The sequence below is a fragment of the Struthio camelus genome, chromosome Z (assembly GCF_040807025.1).
Source record: "Struthio camelus isolate bStrCam1 chromosome Z, bStrCam1.hap1, whole genome shotgun sequence".
Lineage (NCBI taxonomy): Eukaryota > Metazoa > Chordata > Aves > Struthioniformes > Struthionidae > Struthio > Struthio camelus.
This window is the reverse complement of record NC_090982.1, coordinates 10,408,946-10,423,392: the sequence shown is the minus strand read 5'-3', so window position 1 is coordinate 10,423,392 and position 14,447 is coordinate 10,408,946. Positions and strand designations below refer to the sequence as shown.

The 14,447-nt window shown below is 47.0% G+C and overlaps 1 protein-coding gene across 2 annotated transcripts in view; it reads left to right on the top strand.

The window, feature by feature from the left end:
- Positions 1-81: 81 nt before the first annotated feature.
- Positions 82-14,447, top strand: part of ELP1 (elongator acetyltransferase complex subunit 1) — a 33,532-nt gene continuing 19,166 nt past the window's right edge. The window contains exons 1-15 of one of the 2 annotated variants that reach the window (XR_011138068.1): positions 82-315; positions 1,788-1,940; positions 3,736-3,817; positions 5,684-5,764; positions 6,119-6,204; positions 7,422-7,521; positions 8,386-8,476; positions 8,990-9,113; positions 9,818-9,911; positions 10,347-10,577; positions 10,868-11,038; positions 11,662-11,761; positions 12,019-12,201; positions 12,994-13,100; positions 13,616-13,719. Coding sequence is in view for 1 of the 2 variants with exons in the window: in XM_068928831.1 (XP_068784932.1) it covers positions 157-315; positions 1,788-1,940; positions 3,736-3,817; positions 5,684-5,764; positions 6,119-6,204; positions 7,422-7,521; positions 8,386-8,476; positions 8,990-9,113; positions 9,818-9,911; positions 10,347-10,577; positions 10,868-11,038; positions 11,662-11,761; positions 12,019-12,201; positions 12,994-13,100; positions 13,616-13,719 (1,866 nt within the window). In the remaining variant the exon portion in view is untranslated. The remainder of the gene's footprint in view (positions 316-1,787; positions 1,941-3,735; positions 3,818-5,683; positions 5,765-6,118; positions 6,205-7,421; positions 7,522-8,385; positions 8,477-8,989; positions 9,114-9,817; positions 9,912-10,346; positions 10,578-10,867; positions 11,039-11,661; positions 11,762-12,018; positions 12,202-12,993; positions 13,101-13,615; positions 13,720-14,447) is intronic. The other variant, XM_068928831.1, reaches the window with a different exon arrangement.

Genomic DNA, 14,447 nt, shown 5'->3' with positions numbered 1-14,447 from the left:
CGCCTGCGCCTGCGCCGCCGCCTCCGCCCGGCGCATGCGCCGCCCGCGGAGGGCGCCTGCGCCGCCGGCCCGCGCATGCGTGCGCGGTGCCCGCCGGCCCGCCGCGGAGAAAATGGCGGCGCGGTGACAGGCTGCCCTCCATCACGGCCCGCGACCATGAGGAACCTGCGGCTGCTGCGCGCCACCAGGCGCTGCCCTGCCCGCGCCGCTGCCGTCCCCGGCACTCCGCAGTGCTTCTGCCTCGGCGCCGAGCCCGGCACCGTCCTCCTGGGCTCCCAGCACGGTCTCCTGGAGCTAGGCCCTGGCGCGCAGCCGGTGAGGGCCTCGGTGGGCTATCCGCCCGTTGCGAGGCTTGAATAAAACGCGGAGTGGAGCGAGACCGGCGTTTCCCTGGGGGCAGAGCTGTTAACGGGTCGTAGTGCCTGTTTCTCCTGCCGCGACACGGTGGGAGATGGTCGTGCCTGTCGCGGACAGCGTTTGGGTCTCTGTGGGTGGGAGCTCCTTGATGTCTCCCCGGGAGCTCACTGCAGGGTGGGCCGTCGCAGCCCCCCGACAGCCCCAGCCCCTCCTAGCAGGGTTTTGTGGGGCTCGGGGGCTTCTTGCTGCTCCCGCGTTTTCTAGGAGATTGGTTGTTCAGGCTGTGCTGTGGGCTGGCTGGTAGAACTGATTTGCTGTTTCTGAACCACAAAACTTACCCTCCCCCCCCCCCAGAGTGTGTATTTGTTGCAGGTCATTCCCATGATTTAGTCTCCAGCGTGACCCAGCAAACAGTTGCGTGAGGATCACAATTCTCAGGATCACAATTCATAGGACGAAAGCAAACAAGCAAAGAGATGAAAAAGAATTCAAGGGGCAGTTTTAGAAACAGCATTCCTCACTAGGGAGGAAGATACTGTTGAGCTATGCTCTGAATTTGTTTTAGAGCTGAATTGCTGTGTTTTATCTAGAGACGGACTACGTAACTGTGAGGCACGTGAATTCCTTTGACATGGTTCAGATCTACAGCTAGCTGATAGCAGAGCAGTTCACTTTCCTGGGACCTCATTTTTAAAGAATGGTGTTTTCCAAAAGCCTACGCTGTCTGTGTGCTTGCTTGTCCTATCAACTTCTAAATTATTTTAGAATTTAAAAAAAAAAAAAGAGGCTTCTGTAAAATTGCTAAATGTGTCACTTCCTTTGCTTCATGGGTTTACTAGCTATTTCAGACTAGTGTTTTTCCCCTGCTGCTTTGCTGTGTAAAACGCTCACTCAAGTAAGCGAAGGAGAACTGTTTCAGCTACAACTTTGAAACCTATCTCTTTCTTGTTTTGCTATACCTGAATGCACATAGGAGTGTGTTTTTCATTTGAATTTGTTAATAAAGTCTCATTATAAAGGCTGAATAACCCTTTAAAAATGTTGGGCCGCTTAAGTAGCTGTCCACACGTGTTAAAGTGTTTGCAGTGCATGGGTAAGTACGCAGAGGGGTTTGGTAGATGGTTGGCAAGGTAAATCAGAAGTCATAGTATTACTATATACTGTTTGCTACCTTATGTTAGTTTTCTTGTTGTCTAGCCTTTTTAGCATATGACGACCTTCCCAGTTCCCTATGGATGAATGAGATGTGTCCTTGCACATCAGCTCTTTCATGGTACTATCCATGTGCTCGCTTCTGCCGTGCAGTGCTTTTTGTTTCTTTTGTTTGTGCTGTAGGATGGGATATGCCTACTGCTGGTTTTCTGGCACGTTTACAAAAAGCTAACTGAGTTGATATGCAGTTAATAAATCATTGGCCTTTCTGTGTTAAGGTGACCAGAGAAGTTTCCTTAATTGCGGAGGGTTTTATGCCAGAGGATGGAAGCGGTGGCATCATAGGCCTTGAAGATCTTCCAGAGCAGGAATGTGTGTGTGTGGCTACAGCAGCTGGAGACATCCTACTGTGCAATCTCAGCACAAAGGAGGTAAGCTGGCAGGGAAGGGGAGAACGGTACGGAGGGGTTTCAAAGGAAAGAATGATTCTTTTAATTTCTTCTGGGGCCAGTTGCATGTTTATTATATCTTGGCTGTGGTTGGTCTCCGTTCTCATCTGGGCAGATGGGCTGATTTCTCTTGCTGTCCTGGGCAAAACATATACTTCATAAAATAATTGGAATCCAAGTTGCCTGCCTGCAGCCCTCATACTAGATGTTTGCTCTGGGAGCTGTTGGCACACACCTAGCAGCAAGGGATGCGCTGGATGAAGAGTCCTGCAGGAACAAGATGTTGCTGAGAGTAGATACGGAGAAAAGCAAAACATGCATAAGTTGTAGTTTAGCTACCTTTTAATTGTCAGTTGTTTCGGTTATCAGTCAATACAGAACTTTGTGTTGGCATATGGATTTAACTGAAGAGAGGAGAAATTGTTGTATGCTGTGATTTGAAGAACATTTGGGGAAAAAAAAAGACAGGAAGGGGAAAGCAAAATACCTTAGCTGAGTAAGTATGGCAGGAAATGAGATGATGCTTTTCTGTTCCTTGCTGAGCACCAGGTTTATTCAATCTTCAGAAAAATCCGTTATCAGCACCACAGCACTCTCTGATGTCTGCGTCAGCCCCCGCGCCTGACGCTCCCCAAGTATTGGCCCAACAGTGCCGTCATAGGTAGGCACGAGATAACAGCAGTCAGTGTGGGCTAGCTGTCAGATTGTAGTTATTTGCAACTCACCAAAATTGATTCTTACTTTGTTCAGATTCTTGGTTTGATTTGTCAATACCACTTAAATGTAAGATCAGACTGTGTCTGAAAAGTATGCTCTGTGATGTGGCTTAGTGCACGTTGCGGGAGAATTAGAGATTAACAAAAGATGTGATGTGTGAGACTATGTTCTTGCTCTAGTACGTAGATCAGAGTCGGGGTTTAACCTCAGATCCTTTATTTCAAGGCTTTTTGAGTCACTTCCTCATCTTTAAATTTGTATCCTCTTGGGGCGGATTGGGCACCAGGAAACAGCCCTGAAGGTTACTCAGCATGTTCTGAAATTTCTTACCCGTGGGAGGTGGTCATTCTGCACGCTGGTGCCCGGGTTTCCACTCCGTATACCTGAAGAGATTGGGACACCTGGGCTTAATTCTCTGAACAGTGCCATCTTGCTGCTTATTACAATTGCCTTCTGCCATGCCCTTCTGCAAATCAGGGTAGTGATGCATGGCAGAGGTTCTCTGCCCATTGCTGTTGCTTAGGTACACATGACAGCACAGTAGTCTTTGAGTAATCTTGATTTTTCAAAGACTTCTTTGAAGCAAGTGCAACTCTATATAATTTCAAAGTTCAGCCTGCACAAGAAGCTTGTGGGATCAGAGCTTGAATGGATATTACATCCATTAACTACACGTGGTAGCTCTCCAGGCAACAGGAGAGCTACATGTTTTGTCCTGTAAAAGTGATTGCCTGATTGGATCTGTGGTTGCATTGGTAATATCGGTATAGGGATTGCACATCCTAACCTAAGACTGATAGGTGCAAAGTAAAGCTCTTGAAAAGCTGGATGTGGCAGGAAACATTGATCTTGTGATTGCCTGGGCTGTCATATATGGACATTATGGAACCTTCTTTAGTTAGAAACGTTTCTTCAGTTTCATTCAACGTACAGGGTAAAATCTGACTTGTGATTTTCCTAAGCATAAAAGGATTTCCCTGACTTGATGATGGGTGGATTTCATGGTGAGATATTGCTGCACTGATGTTCCTGCTCATTTGTGATCTCATTTCTCTTGTAGGTGGAATGTGTTGGCAGTGTGGACAGTGGTCTGAGCACCATGAGCTGGAGTCCTGATCAAGAGCTTGTTCTGCTTGTAACAGGTACCAACAGCAGTCTATAAGCTATTTGCCTTTAGAAGTGAACTTACGCTGGCTAAAATGTAAAATACAGTTAATTTTAGGAAAGGGACTTCAAGATTGAAGATGCATCAGTCTTTCAGATCTTCCAAGGAAGTATAATTTGATCTTGCCTCTAAGAAATGGGGACTCACATGTTTTATCCCCAGGTGGTTTCTTAGTAACAAAAATTCCTTCTTGTCCTTTTTTTCACCTTTACTACAGATAGCTTTCCCCTAGAAAATAAATTTAGCCTCAAGTAAAGCAGCATCACAGAATCACTGAAGTTAGAAGACGCCTCTAGAGATCATCTAGTCCGCCACCGCCGCTGCCCCCTCACCCCCTGCCCGCTAAAAGCAGGATCAACTAAGGCAGACTGCTCGGGGTGTGTCCAATCAGGTTTTAAATATCTCCAAGGATGGAGACGCCACAACCTCTTGGGTCAACTTATTCCTCTGTTAAACGGCTCTCGTGGTGAAAAAGCTATATGTAAATGGAATCCCTTGTGCTTTTTTTGTGCCCATTGCCTCTCATCCTGTAACCAGGCACAACTGAGAAGAGTTTGGCTCCCTCCTCCTTTGTTGCCTCCAGTCAGGTATTTGTACGTACTGATTAACCTCCTCTCCCCACGCCACCAGAGCCTTCTCTCCTCCTGGCTCAACAGTCCCGGCTCTCTCAGCTGCATCCCCTGTGACGCAAGCTCCAGTTCCTTTGTAGTCTTCGTGGCCCCTCACTGCATTCACTCCGATATGTCCCCGTCTCTCCTATACTGCAGAGCCCAGCACTGCACACAGCACTCCAGGTGAGGCTTCACCAGTGCTGAGTAGAAGGGAAGGATTGCCTCCTTCGTCCTGCTGGCATTGCTCTTCCTAATGCAGCCCAGGAGGCTGTTGGCCTCCTTTGCTGCAAAAGCACATGGCTTGGCACCTGTTAAACTCATTGTCCACCAGGACCCTCAGGGCCTTTTTTGCCAAGCTGCTCCCCGGCCAGTCAGCCTGCGTCCTGTGCTGGTGCATGGTGTTATTCCTCCCCAGGTGCAGGACTTTGCGTTACCCTCTGACGTTTATAAGATTTCTGTCTGCCCGTTTCTCCATCCTGTTGAGGACCCTCTGAATGGCAGCGCAGCCCTCGGATATATCAGTTATTTGTCTCCGTTTTGTATCGTCAGCAAACTTGCTGAGGGTGCCCCGTGTACCAGTCCAGGTCATTAATTAAGATGTTAAACAGCGTTAACCCCTAGAGTATGCTGCTGTTAACTGGCCGCCAGCGGGACTTCATGCCACTGATCACAACTTTCTGAGCCTGGTGATTCAGCCAATTTCCAGTCTACCTCACTGACCACTTATCTAGCCCATACTTCATCTTTTTGTCAGCATGTTATGGGAGACAGTGTCGAAAGCCTTGCTAAAGTTGAGATAAACAACATTCATTGCTCTCCCCTCATCCGCCATGCCAGCCATCTCACTGTAGAATGCTATTATATTGGTCAAGCGTGCTCTCCATGATGATTACTCCTAATCATCATCTTATCCTTAATATGTTAAGAGCAGCATTTAAGAAATTCCAGGTAGTATTTTGAAAATGGAAAGGTCCTCCTAAGGTTAGGCCAAGAAGTTCTGTTTTGAAGAGAGAGACTGGAAAGTGTTGTTCTGTTACGCTCTTAGAAGCTTGTGGTTTGGCTTTGTGAGATTTTTCTGCTTCGAAGGATGTGTTCTCCTTTATGTCATATTATCATTAGAAATATTTCTATCTTAACATCCACGTCAGAACAGTAGGACAATACAGGAAAAAGGGTGTTTTTTCACCTACTGGAGATACCGTTACTAGTATTGTTTCTTGTCTACCCTGCAGGTCAGCAAACGCTCATTATGATGACAAGGGATTTTGAACCCATTACGGAGAAGCAAATCCACCAGGATGATTTTGGGGAAGGTGAGAACTTGCACTGAAATAAAGTTGCTCAAACTGATTGCATTGGTATGTTATAAACATGTGTTAAGTATAGAAATGGAGCTTGAGCATTTAGTAAACCCCAGGGGGCATTGTAGACTGTAAAGCGGCTGGGCAGCTGAAATGGAATGCCAATGTTTTAACGGTCATCAGAAATCCAAGCAAGTCCTCTGTGCTGGAGGACTTCCTGGGCTATGTAAATTTCCTGTGGCCTTTCCGAATTAAATCTGGATGGAAGATGTGGGTGGCTTGTCTTGGTGGCTGTGCTTGTGTTCACTACATTGCATAGAATAGCTCTGTAACAATCTTCCACTGCCGTGATTATTTTTTCCTCAGAAAAGTTTGTTGCTCTTGGCTGGGGTAAAAAGGAGACACAGTTCCATGGATCAGAGGGAAAACAGGCAGCTCATCGCAAGCAAACGGTATTGTGCTGGTTTTCTTATGTTGCGCCATGCTCCCCGGAGGGGAAACTTCTGTAAAGTGAGTTTCTCTTCTTTCCTGCGGTGTCAATTTTCTACCACCTTTCGTAGCAGTTGGCCCATATGCCTGTCTTTTCCTCAGACTCCTTCTGGGTTTGTTTTCCTGTCTAAAGCCCAGCATTTTTATCCTCCTCCTAATTCAGGACAGCAGTGGGAGTACGTAACGACTTTTTCATGTGGATCTTTATGCAAAGAGATGTGTGAGCATTAGTCCTTGCTAAGGTGGAGTCACCCTTAAATCAGTAGAGCAGATTCTTCTGAATTTGGGTACTGTATACCAAACCATTACTATGGCCGGGAGCTGTAAGGTATGCAGCATGCATTTCAGCTGAGAAGAGGAGAAATAGCAGTGCGCTGAGCATCCCGGGGGCATTATGGCCCAGCAAAGGCAGGGCTCGGCCAGGTACGTGGCTGAGGACAATCACCGTCCTCCTTTGTTTCTCCTGCTGCTGGCAACCTGCAAGAGGTTAAGTATTTGGGCTGCTGAGCGTCCCCAATCACGTGCTCCCCAGTTGTGCGTGCGCCTGCACACTTCAGCTCTTTACTCCTTTGTCTGACACTTTTTTGTTTGGGTGTTATTTTCTGCTCGTTTAATTTGGGTAAAAGTTAGTTAGCTAACAAACTCCACTGCTGGATTTTCCTTCTTGTGTTTTTAACTTTTTTTAAAGCTAGACCACCTTTATTGCTCTGGGAGTGAAAATGTGAGGAGAAGATATCCCCCAAGCAAAGACTGTCCTGCTGAAACCTCTGTCTGCCGTGGAGACCGTCCAGATAGCATGCTTTTCTCTACGTCCAAGCGTTTGTGACTGCAGGCACCAGTCGTGAACAAATCCTGGTTCAGCTTTGTGTTGTGTCCAGTCTGTGCACGGCTCGTCTGTAAGCAGAGAGCTTGGTGGAGGAGAAAGATAGTGTGTGATCATGTGAATAGGCAGCCATATACACATGGAGGAGAAAGAGACTGAATTCACAGACAGTTTAATTTCTAGCATTTCTTAACAGAAACATTCTGAGTAAGGAATTTTTGTCTTTGTACCCTTAACGTTTTTTTTTAATGGCTTTACTTCATGACAAGGCTTTTGAAAGACAAAGTGAGCTCTATATAAACTAATCCAGCAGTTGTCTTTCAAACTTTGATGCAGCTCGCTTCTGTGCGATTTCAGGAAGTGCCACCTACTTCAGCCTGGGATGATGGCAGGCCTCGGGTGACTTGGAGAGGAGATGGGCAGTTTGTTGCAGTGAGTGCTGTCTGTCCAGAGACAGGTATGGGACCAAAATGCTTCGAAATATCAACGCGTGTAAGAGGCCTCTTAAGTGGAAACTAGGCAAGGCAAGAGCTAGCTGTCGTATATGGTCTCTTGGTCACTTGAAACTAGAGAGCTGAACTAGTTACGTGCTCTGTCCTCTCCCAAAGCAAACATGTTAAAAACACAGTCTTTTGAACACGTTCTTGAACTTTCTGACCTGTTTTTTTCACCAGTTTGGAATCATTGCTCAGGTCACTTTGTAAGCACAGGGTGGGTTTCTCTACTGAGCTCCCAGTGCCAAATGGAAGGATCTTTTTGGGTGTCCCAAGAGATACTGTCCCTCTTACCAGCAATTTAGGCTTATGGATTTTTGTTTGGGTACTGATAATGTTTTGCCCTAAATTTTGCCCTCAAACCAAAGGGTGACGAGCATAAGGTTTTGGTTTTTTTTTCTCCTAAGACTGTAGTTGGTGTTTTCCATGATTCGTCTTACCGCACAGTTTAAGTGCGTTTGATGAGCTTGTTGAACTGTACCAAAGATCAACTGTCCAAACATTTTGAGTTTTGCCCTTCAGTACCTCAGATTAAGGGGAATTTTTGTTCATAGGAAGATTTTAACACTTCACCTGGGAGAAGCGGAGAGGGAAATGGCCACCACTGAGCTATATCCGATTGGAAGTCCTGCTCAAGTTGCTGTAGTCACTCTGTTACTTTGGGAAGACTGCCTGAGACAGGCAGTTGTGGCGTGCAAGAGAAGTCTCCTTTCTATGCCTGTGCTCCAGAATTTGCTCTCCTTGATGTCTTCAGCCCTCTGAAAATGGGAAGAGTCTTTTTCTGGTGCTTTCTTACGCTCTTGTCTCCCTGCTTCTCAAACCTGTAGGTGCTCGGAAGATCCGAGTATGGAACAGAGAACTTGTGCTGCAGTCAACAAGTGAGCCTATCTCAGGATTAGAACAAGCACTGGCCTGGAAGTGAGTAGCAAGCAGTCTGTATGCTGGCAGCAGGTTGCTGCTTTGTAATGCCTGGCCACAGTCTTTCTTCAGCATTCATTTCATTTTCCTATTTATTTTTTTTTTTTTATTTTTCCCCAAACTGGAAGAAAACTTTCTTTTGATCCAGCATGAGCAAGAGTAGAACCTTGGGCCCTGAAAAACATAATACTTGCATTATGTTTGGGGGGGAGAAGTGATAGATTCCTTGCGTAGTCACGGTGTCACCCATTTGGGGGCTCGACTATATAAGAGGAACAGAGCTAGTTGCTTTGCCTGTGCTGATGCTTCCCTGCTAATCTGAGAGTAACAAGCCCTGAGAAACATTTGTGCAGCACCCATGACTTTGAGCAGTCCTGAAGAAAATAGGTGGTGTGCTGCTTCTTTTCTTCCTGTCTCTTGTGTGTGAAAGTTTTGTCTCTGGAGAAAGTTGGAGTTGATTCTTGTTTAAAATGACAGTATGAGCAGGCACTTCTCATGTGATTCTGTTTTAAGGCCGTCTGGAAGCTTGATAGCATCCACGCAAGAAAAACCCAACAGACACGATGTTGTTTTCTTGGAAAAGAATGGACTTCTTCATGGAGAGTTCACCCTCCCCTTCCAGAAAGGGCAGGTCAAAGTAAGTGTGTCTTGTCGTTGTCAGTTAGAACGCAATGGAAAGGAGAGCTACATCTTTCTCCACGTTCTCCAGAAACTTCTAGGACGAAGTCTTTCGCTTAATGCTTAGTGCCGGTCCTTGTGAAAAAGCTGATCTTTGCTTTCAGGCCTGAAAAGAGAGTGCGGAAGAAGCCCATGGAGGAGAAGCAATATCCTTTGCAAGCTGTAATACAGAGAAAAAGGGGGATTTGTAGAGATGCTTCTGGCTGCTTTACACCTATTAGGCAAAAACTTCACAGCTGCTGCCCAGGGTGTCGGCTGGTGCAGGAGTGAGGTGAAATACTCAGATCATTCCAAATAATGTGAGAGAGAAGATAATGCTAGTGTGTTGTTTTAGCTTCTGCCTTCGGATGCTGAGAGATCTTTTGGCAGATGCTTTGTCGGTGCCAAGGAAAGCAAAGGGAACTGTGCTGTCATGTCTGTCCTTGTAGCACCTCTTCAGCTGTGTAGAACCTCTGAGAGGGGTCCTGCTTGACTCAGTTTATCAGGAGCTTTGACAGTACATGGATGCTTTGTCAGCTCATTAACCCTTACTCCTTACACTGTTGAAAAGTAAGAAGCAACTCAGGTCTTGCTAACCAAGCTGGAGCATGCCCACCCTGTGCAGAGGCACGAATACGAGTAAGACTCTTGTGTTTTTTGTTTTTGTTTTTTTTTTTAATGCAGGTTAATGAACTGCTTTGGAATGCGGATTCTACGATCCTGGCTGTATGGCTGGAAGACCTTAAGAAGGATGAGAACTGCAAACCAAACAGTTATGGTGAGAGCGCTGAGTGAGGCTTTGGCTCTCACTCTTGTCTGAGAACATGGTCAGCAATGGTATTCCTTGGCAAGTTAGGAGATGTGGAGAACTTTGCCTACAGCTTGGAGCCCCTCTGTGCAGCTCAGGAATGACTGCTAGTTCAGCTGGCGCTAAAAGCATCTTCTAGGCTGACTTACCTGGAAGTAGTATTAATAGAAAGCTGGAGGTATGATCCTTTCCTAAAACACTCATGCCCTTCCCGCGGCAGAGAACTGAGGGAATTCTAAGGCTTTGACTTTTCTGAGCAAAATTTACAGTTGAGGTTTACCTTGGGCTTCTTGTATGAATGTTATTTCCATTGCACTTGATGCACTCCAAGAAAGCAATGGCAGTGGGAAGAGTGTGAGATGGGTCTCAAGCAGCAGTCTGTGGTAACCGTTTATTTTGCTATAGTTCAGCTGTGGACCACGGGAAACTATCACTGGTACCTGAAGCAAAGTCTGCATTTTGGCAACTTGGAGAAAAATCAGTTGGTATCCCTGCTGTGGGACCCAGTGATCCCGTATAGACTGCACGTCCTCTGCCAGGGTTGGCTCTACCTCTCCTATGACTGGCATTGGACCACCGACCACGGGATGGGGGAGAATAGCCAGCACGTGGCAAATGTGGCCGTCATAGACGGAGGTAAGCATTGGGGCCGCTTTGGAGCGCTAGAATCAGAGGAGGTGCTGCAGCCCTTTGGATGCAGCCTGGCTGGGGCTGCTGTGGTTCTTCTGTACCTCCTGTTTCTACAAAGCTGTTAATGAGCGGGACCAGGGAATCGGTGGAAACTTCAGAGGTGGTTTAATGGAATTGCCAGCTAGGGGCACGGCACCTGTCTTCTAGTCTGGTGTTGCTCCTGCTTTCAGTAAACAGTCTAACAAGAGCCTCACAGCTGGACGGGGCTACAATTTAGCTTCTCTTTTCTTCCACAGACAAAGTGCTTGTCACAGCGTTCCAGCATGCTGTGGTGCCCCCACCCATGTGTACCTATCAGCTGCAGTTCACGCAGGCGGTGAATCAGATTGCATTTCACACAGATCCTGAGCACAGTGGAGACATGGCTGTCCTGGATGCTGATAACAGGATCTCCTTATATAGATACGGTGAGAGAACGTTGCACTATGTTGTTAGAAGAAACCTGCTCTCCTGCGAGCAGTAGCAAGGGGGGACTAATGTGGTGCTGGTCATGAGCTTTTAGTAGTCAAGAGCCACACATACATGGTTCAGAGAGAGATCTCAACTCTGTCCTCATTATCCGCAGCAGCTTGGGTGGCGCAGGATCACCTTGGTGGTGAGTTAACTTTTTGAGAAGGTAGTGTCCAGCGGTTGGCTGTATGCTGCTGCTGGTGACATCCGTCTGCCTGGTTCCCATTTGAATGTAGTGCAGCAGGTGGCATCTTGTGTAATCTGTTCTACTGGCCTGGCTGCTGACTGATGTTGGAAGCGTCTGGGATTAGTCTATCTGAGCCACCCAGCACTGTCCAGAGCACTTGTTTATATGGCATAACATTCAGTATGCAGCAGGACCAGAGGCTGTCACTGTTGTCTTTGGGTTTTGTACTAGGACATTGTGAAGTAGTTACGTTCCTCAGTGTAAGCGTTAATGAGGGTTAGACAGCGGTTTTATGTGTATTATAACATTCGTAGTAGCCTCCTGTAGCCATGGAATGAAGGTGCAAGGGGTTAGCAGGATCTCTAAGCTCTGTTTTTTTTCTGTTTTTGCCAGGACAGAGCACAATGAAGGACCCCACTGTAAGGGTAGGAGCTGTAGGTGGAAATGGATTTAAAGCAGCTGTGGAAACACCATACCTGGATAAAACATACAGGTAATACAGAACTAGATCAATGGGGATGTGAGGGTACCTGGCTAGATGGTTTGGAGGTCGCTGCTCTGGCTGCGATCAGTGCTAAGGACTGGGTAACTTGATGGGCAGCACGGTGCTCTTTCTCCTGAGGAGTGTGCTGTGTGCGTAGCCAGGCTGTGCCTAGGAAGATCTTGGCCTTCTTCAGAGGACCAAGGTTCTGGGGTAGCCTGCAGAAATCAGGTTATTTTTCTTTCTGTGTCTCTCTTACTATGTGACAGAGTTGATCTGGGCAGCAACACCAATGAGTTGATGAATCCCTTGGGGCTCCGATTTCTCACCTGGCTGCCAGACAGCAGCTTTCTGGTGGTTGGTCAAGATCAACATACTGCTCAGTCAGTCCTTTACCATCTGACTGCAGCGCCTCCTGTGGCTGGAGCTGAAGAGCAATGCCTGGATTTACGGTACTAGACAAATCTGTCTATCGTTGGTGGGGTCTGAGAGACCCTCCATACTGCGCTTGGGTGGAATTAAATCTCTCACATGTGCAGCCTGGAGGTTGAGGAGTTGGCCCTTTTCCTGCAGGATATCCAAAACAGCTCGTGAAGCTGGCTACTGGACAGTATCTTCCTAATGCCCGTATCCAGCCTGATGAGAGGTGGTATGCTAACATGCCTGTATCAGTATAGGATATCTCTGTTCCTCTGTCTGAATTGCAGGCCCTCAGGGGACTGAATTCCTCTTTCCCCTTTCTTTTCTCTCTTCCCATTATCAAGGTCCAGAGGGGACTATTGTGCTTGTTACTCCTATTCCCCTCAACACCTGCCCGGCTTTGTGGCAGCAGTTGAACTAAAACCAGAGCGCAAAAGGAAGCCACCTGGGCTTCGTTCCACTGAATCTGCTTGCCAGAGGGATCCTGAGAGTCCCTTTCTAATGCACTCAAACAGTGGAGACAGGCTGATTTGCACCTGAACTATAGAGCAAGAAAAGTGAGCTTTGCAGAGTGCTGTAACTATGTGGATAGTGACTAGCACAGTTAGGCCATATGCCTGTTGGCTCAGGTTGCTGATGCTCTGTGATGCCAATATCAGTTTACAGAGGTGTGAAAATAGTTTGGAAGAGACCTTTACAGCAACAAGGTATTTGTCCGTGCTAGAGATGTGCACCCTTCCACCTAGCTCCGGGAAGTGCAGAGCCTGGGTGTTCTATATGTGTCCTGTCCTCTGATGTTCTGTGTCTTCTGTGCCTTGTCCCAGGTTGTCTGTGTCAGTAGATGGAGAAGTGATCAGCCTGTGCTGCAGCCCAGTGACCAAAACTGTAGCTCTACAGCTGGCTGATGGTCAGATCCTGAAGTACCTCTGGGGTGAGCTGATCCCTGTTCAGATCCTTGGGCTAGGATATAGTTGTTACAGATTTCTCAAAAGGTTTAACAAGTTGATTTTGCTTTCAGGGACGTGGGTGGCTCTTGGTGGTATCTGATGCTGTCTTTCATGTTCTCTTTGCTCCCAGAAACAGGTTAAAATAAGTGATTTGTTTCTGAAAGGAGTTAGTGTTGAAGCAAATGATCGCTCTGACTTTGTGCTTTGAAAAGAAGATGGCTGATTTGGTGCTTTCAGAAGTGCTGACCGACTGCCAGGTCCTTGACACTTCTTTCTTGTTCCACAGTGGAATAAAGGTGCTGCTGAGCCCACAGAAACTACCGCCTTCTCTTCTGCTGTGCGCTGGCTGGACTTCTGTGTCAGCATTCCCTCCTCTCTCTGTCAGATATAGCTTCTGCAAGTGCACCTTGCTGCAGTTTCCTTGGGATATGTGTCTTGGGGGTGTCATTTCTGGAGCTTTGACTGGCTAGAAAACAGTTTGATCTTCTTTGCTCTTTAGAGGCTTCTACTCCAGTCCTTGAGCCTTGGCAGACCAGCAGTGGCTCTGCTGTTCGGTTCCCTCATCCTTGTGTGCAGACTTCCCTCACCAGGATCAGTGCAGAAGTAAGTAAGATTCTGAGCAGTTTCAATTCCTAACAGTCCCTCTGTCAAATATCCTCTCTGATCTTCTGTCCAGGGTCCGGTGATGCTTCTTAACTGCTTTCTCCATAAAGACCTGTGCGGAGCTAAGAGCTTATCTTTCCTTGTCTTGTAGAGCATTTGTGATTGCTTGTGGTTAACAGCCAGTCTCCCCTTCCTATTAATGCTGTGAATTATGTGATTGAAGAGTGAGGAATTTCAAACGTAAAGTCCCCAGCAGCCACTGCCCTGCCCTGTGTGTAAATAGCATTCCGTTCTATTTTATGTGAAATCACCCCCTTAGCAAATAGAGCTGAGCTGAGTTACAACAGATCTCCTATTCCTACTGTTTCCTGTTTAGGATGTTTTTTTGATAGTTACAACAGCTCTAAGAAATTACTAGCTATTGTGCCAGTAGTTGCACGATTTCTTTCCTTCAGTCTGCACCCAGGTACATACGATATGGAGCTGCTCTGCTCTTTACTGGTGCTCTTCCTCTGGTGCTCTGGAGCCAATGCCGTTAAATAAAAAAACGGTGATATGGCATGGCATGGCTGTTCTGCTACTGCACAGTTGCTGCGACGGGGTGGGTGAAACTGGTGTCCAGGCATGAGTGTTTAAAGACACTGAAGGAAGAAGCGCTCCTGGTACAGAGACTGGATGACTTCCTGTCCAGCTTCTCTAAGTAAATCACATGAGGTGCTCAGTACCTT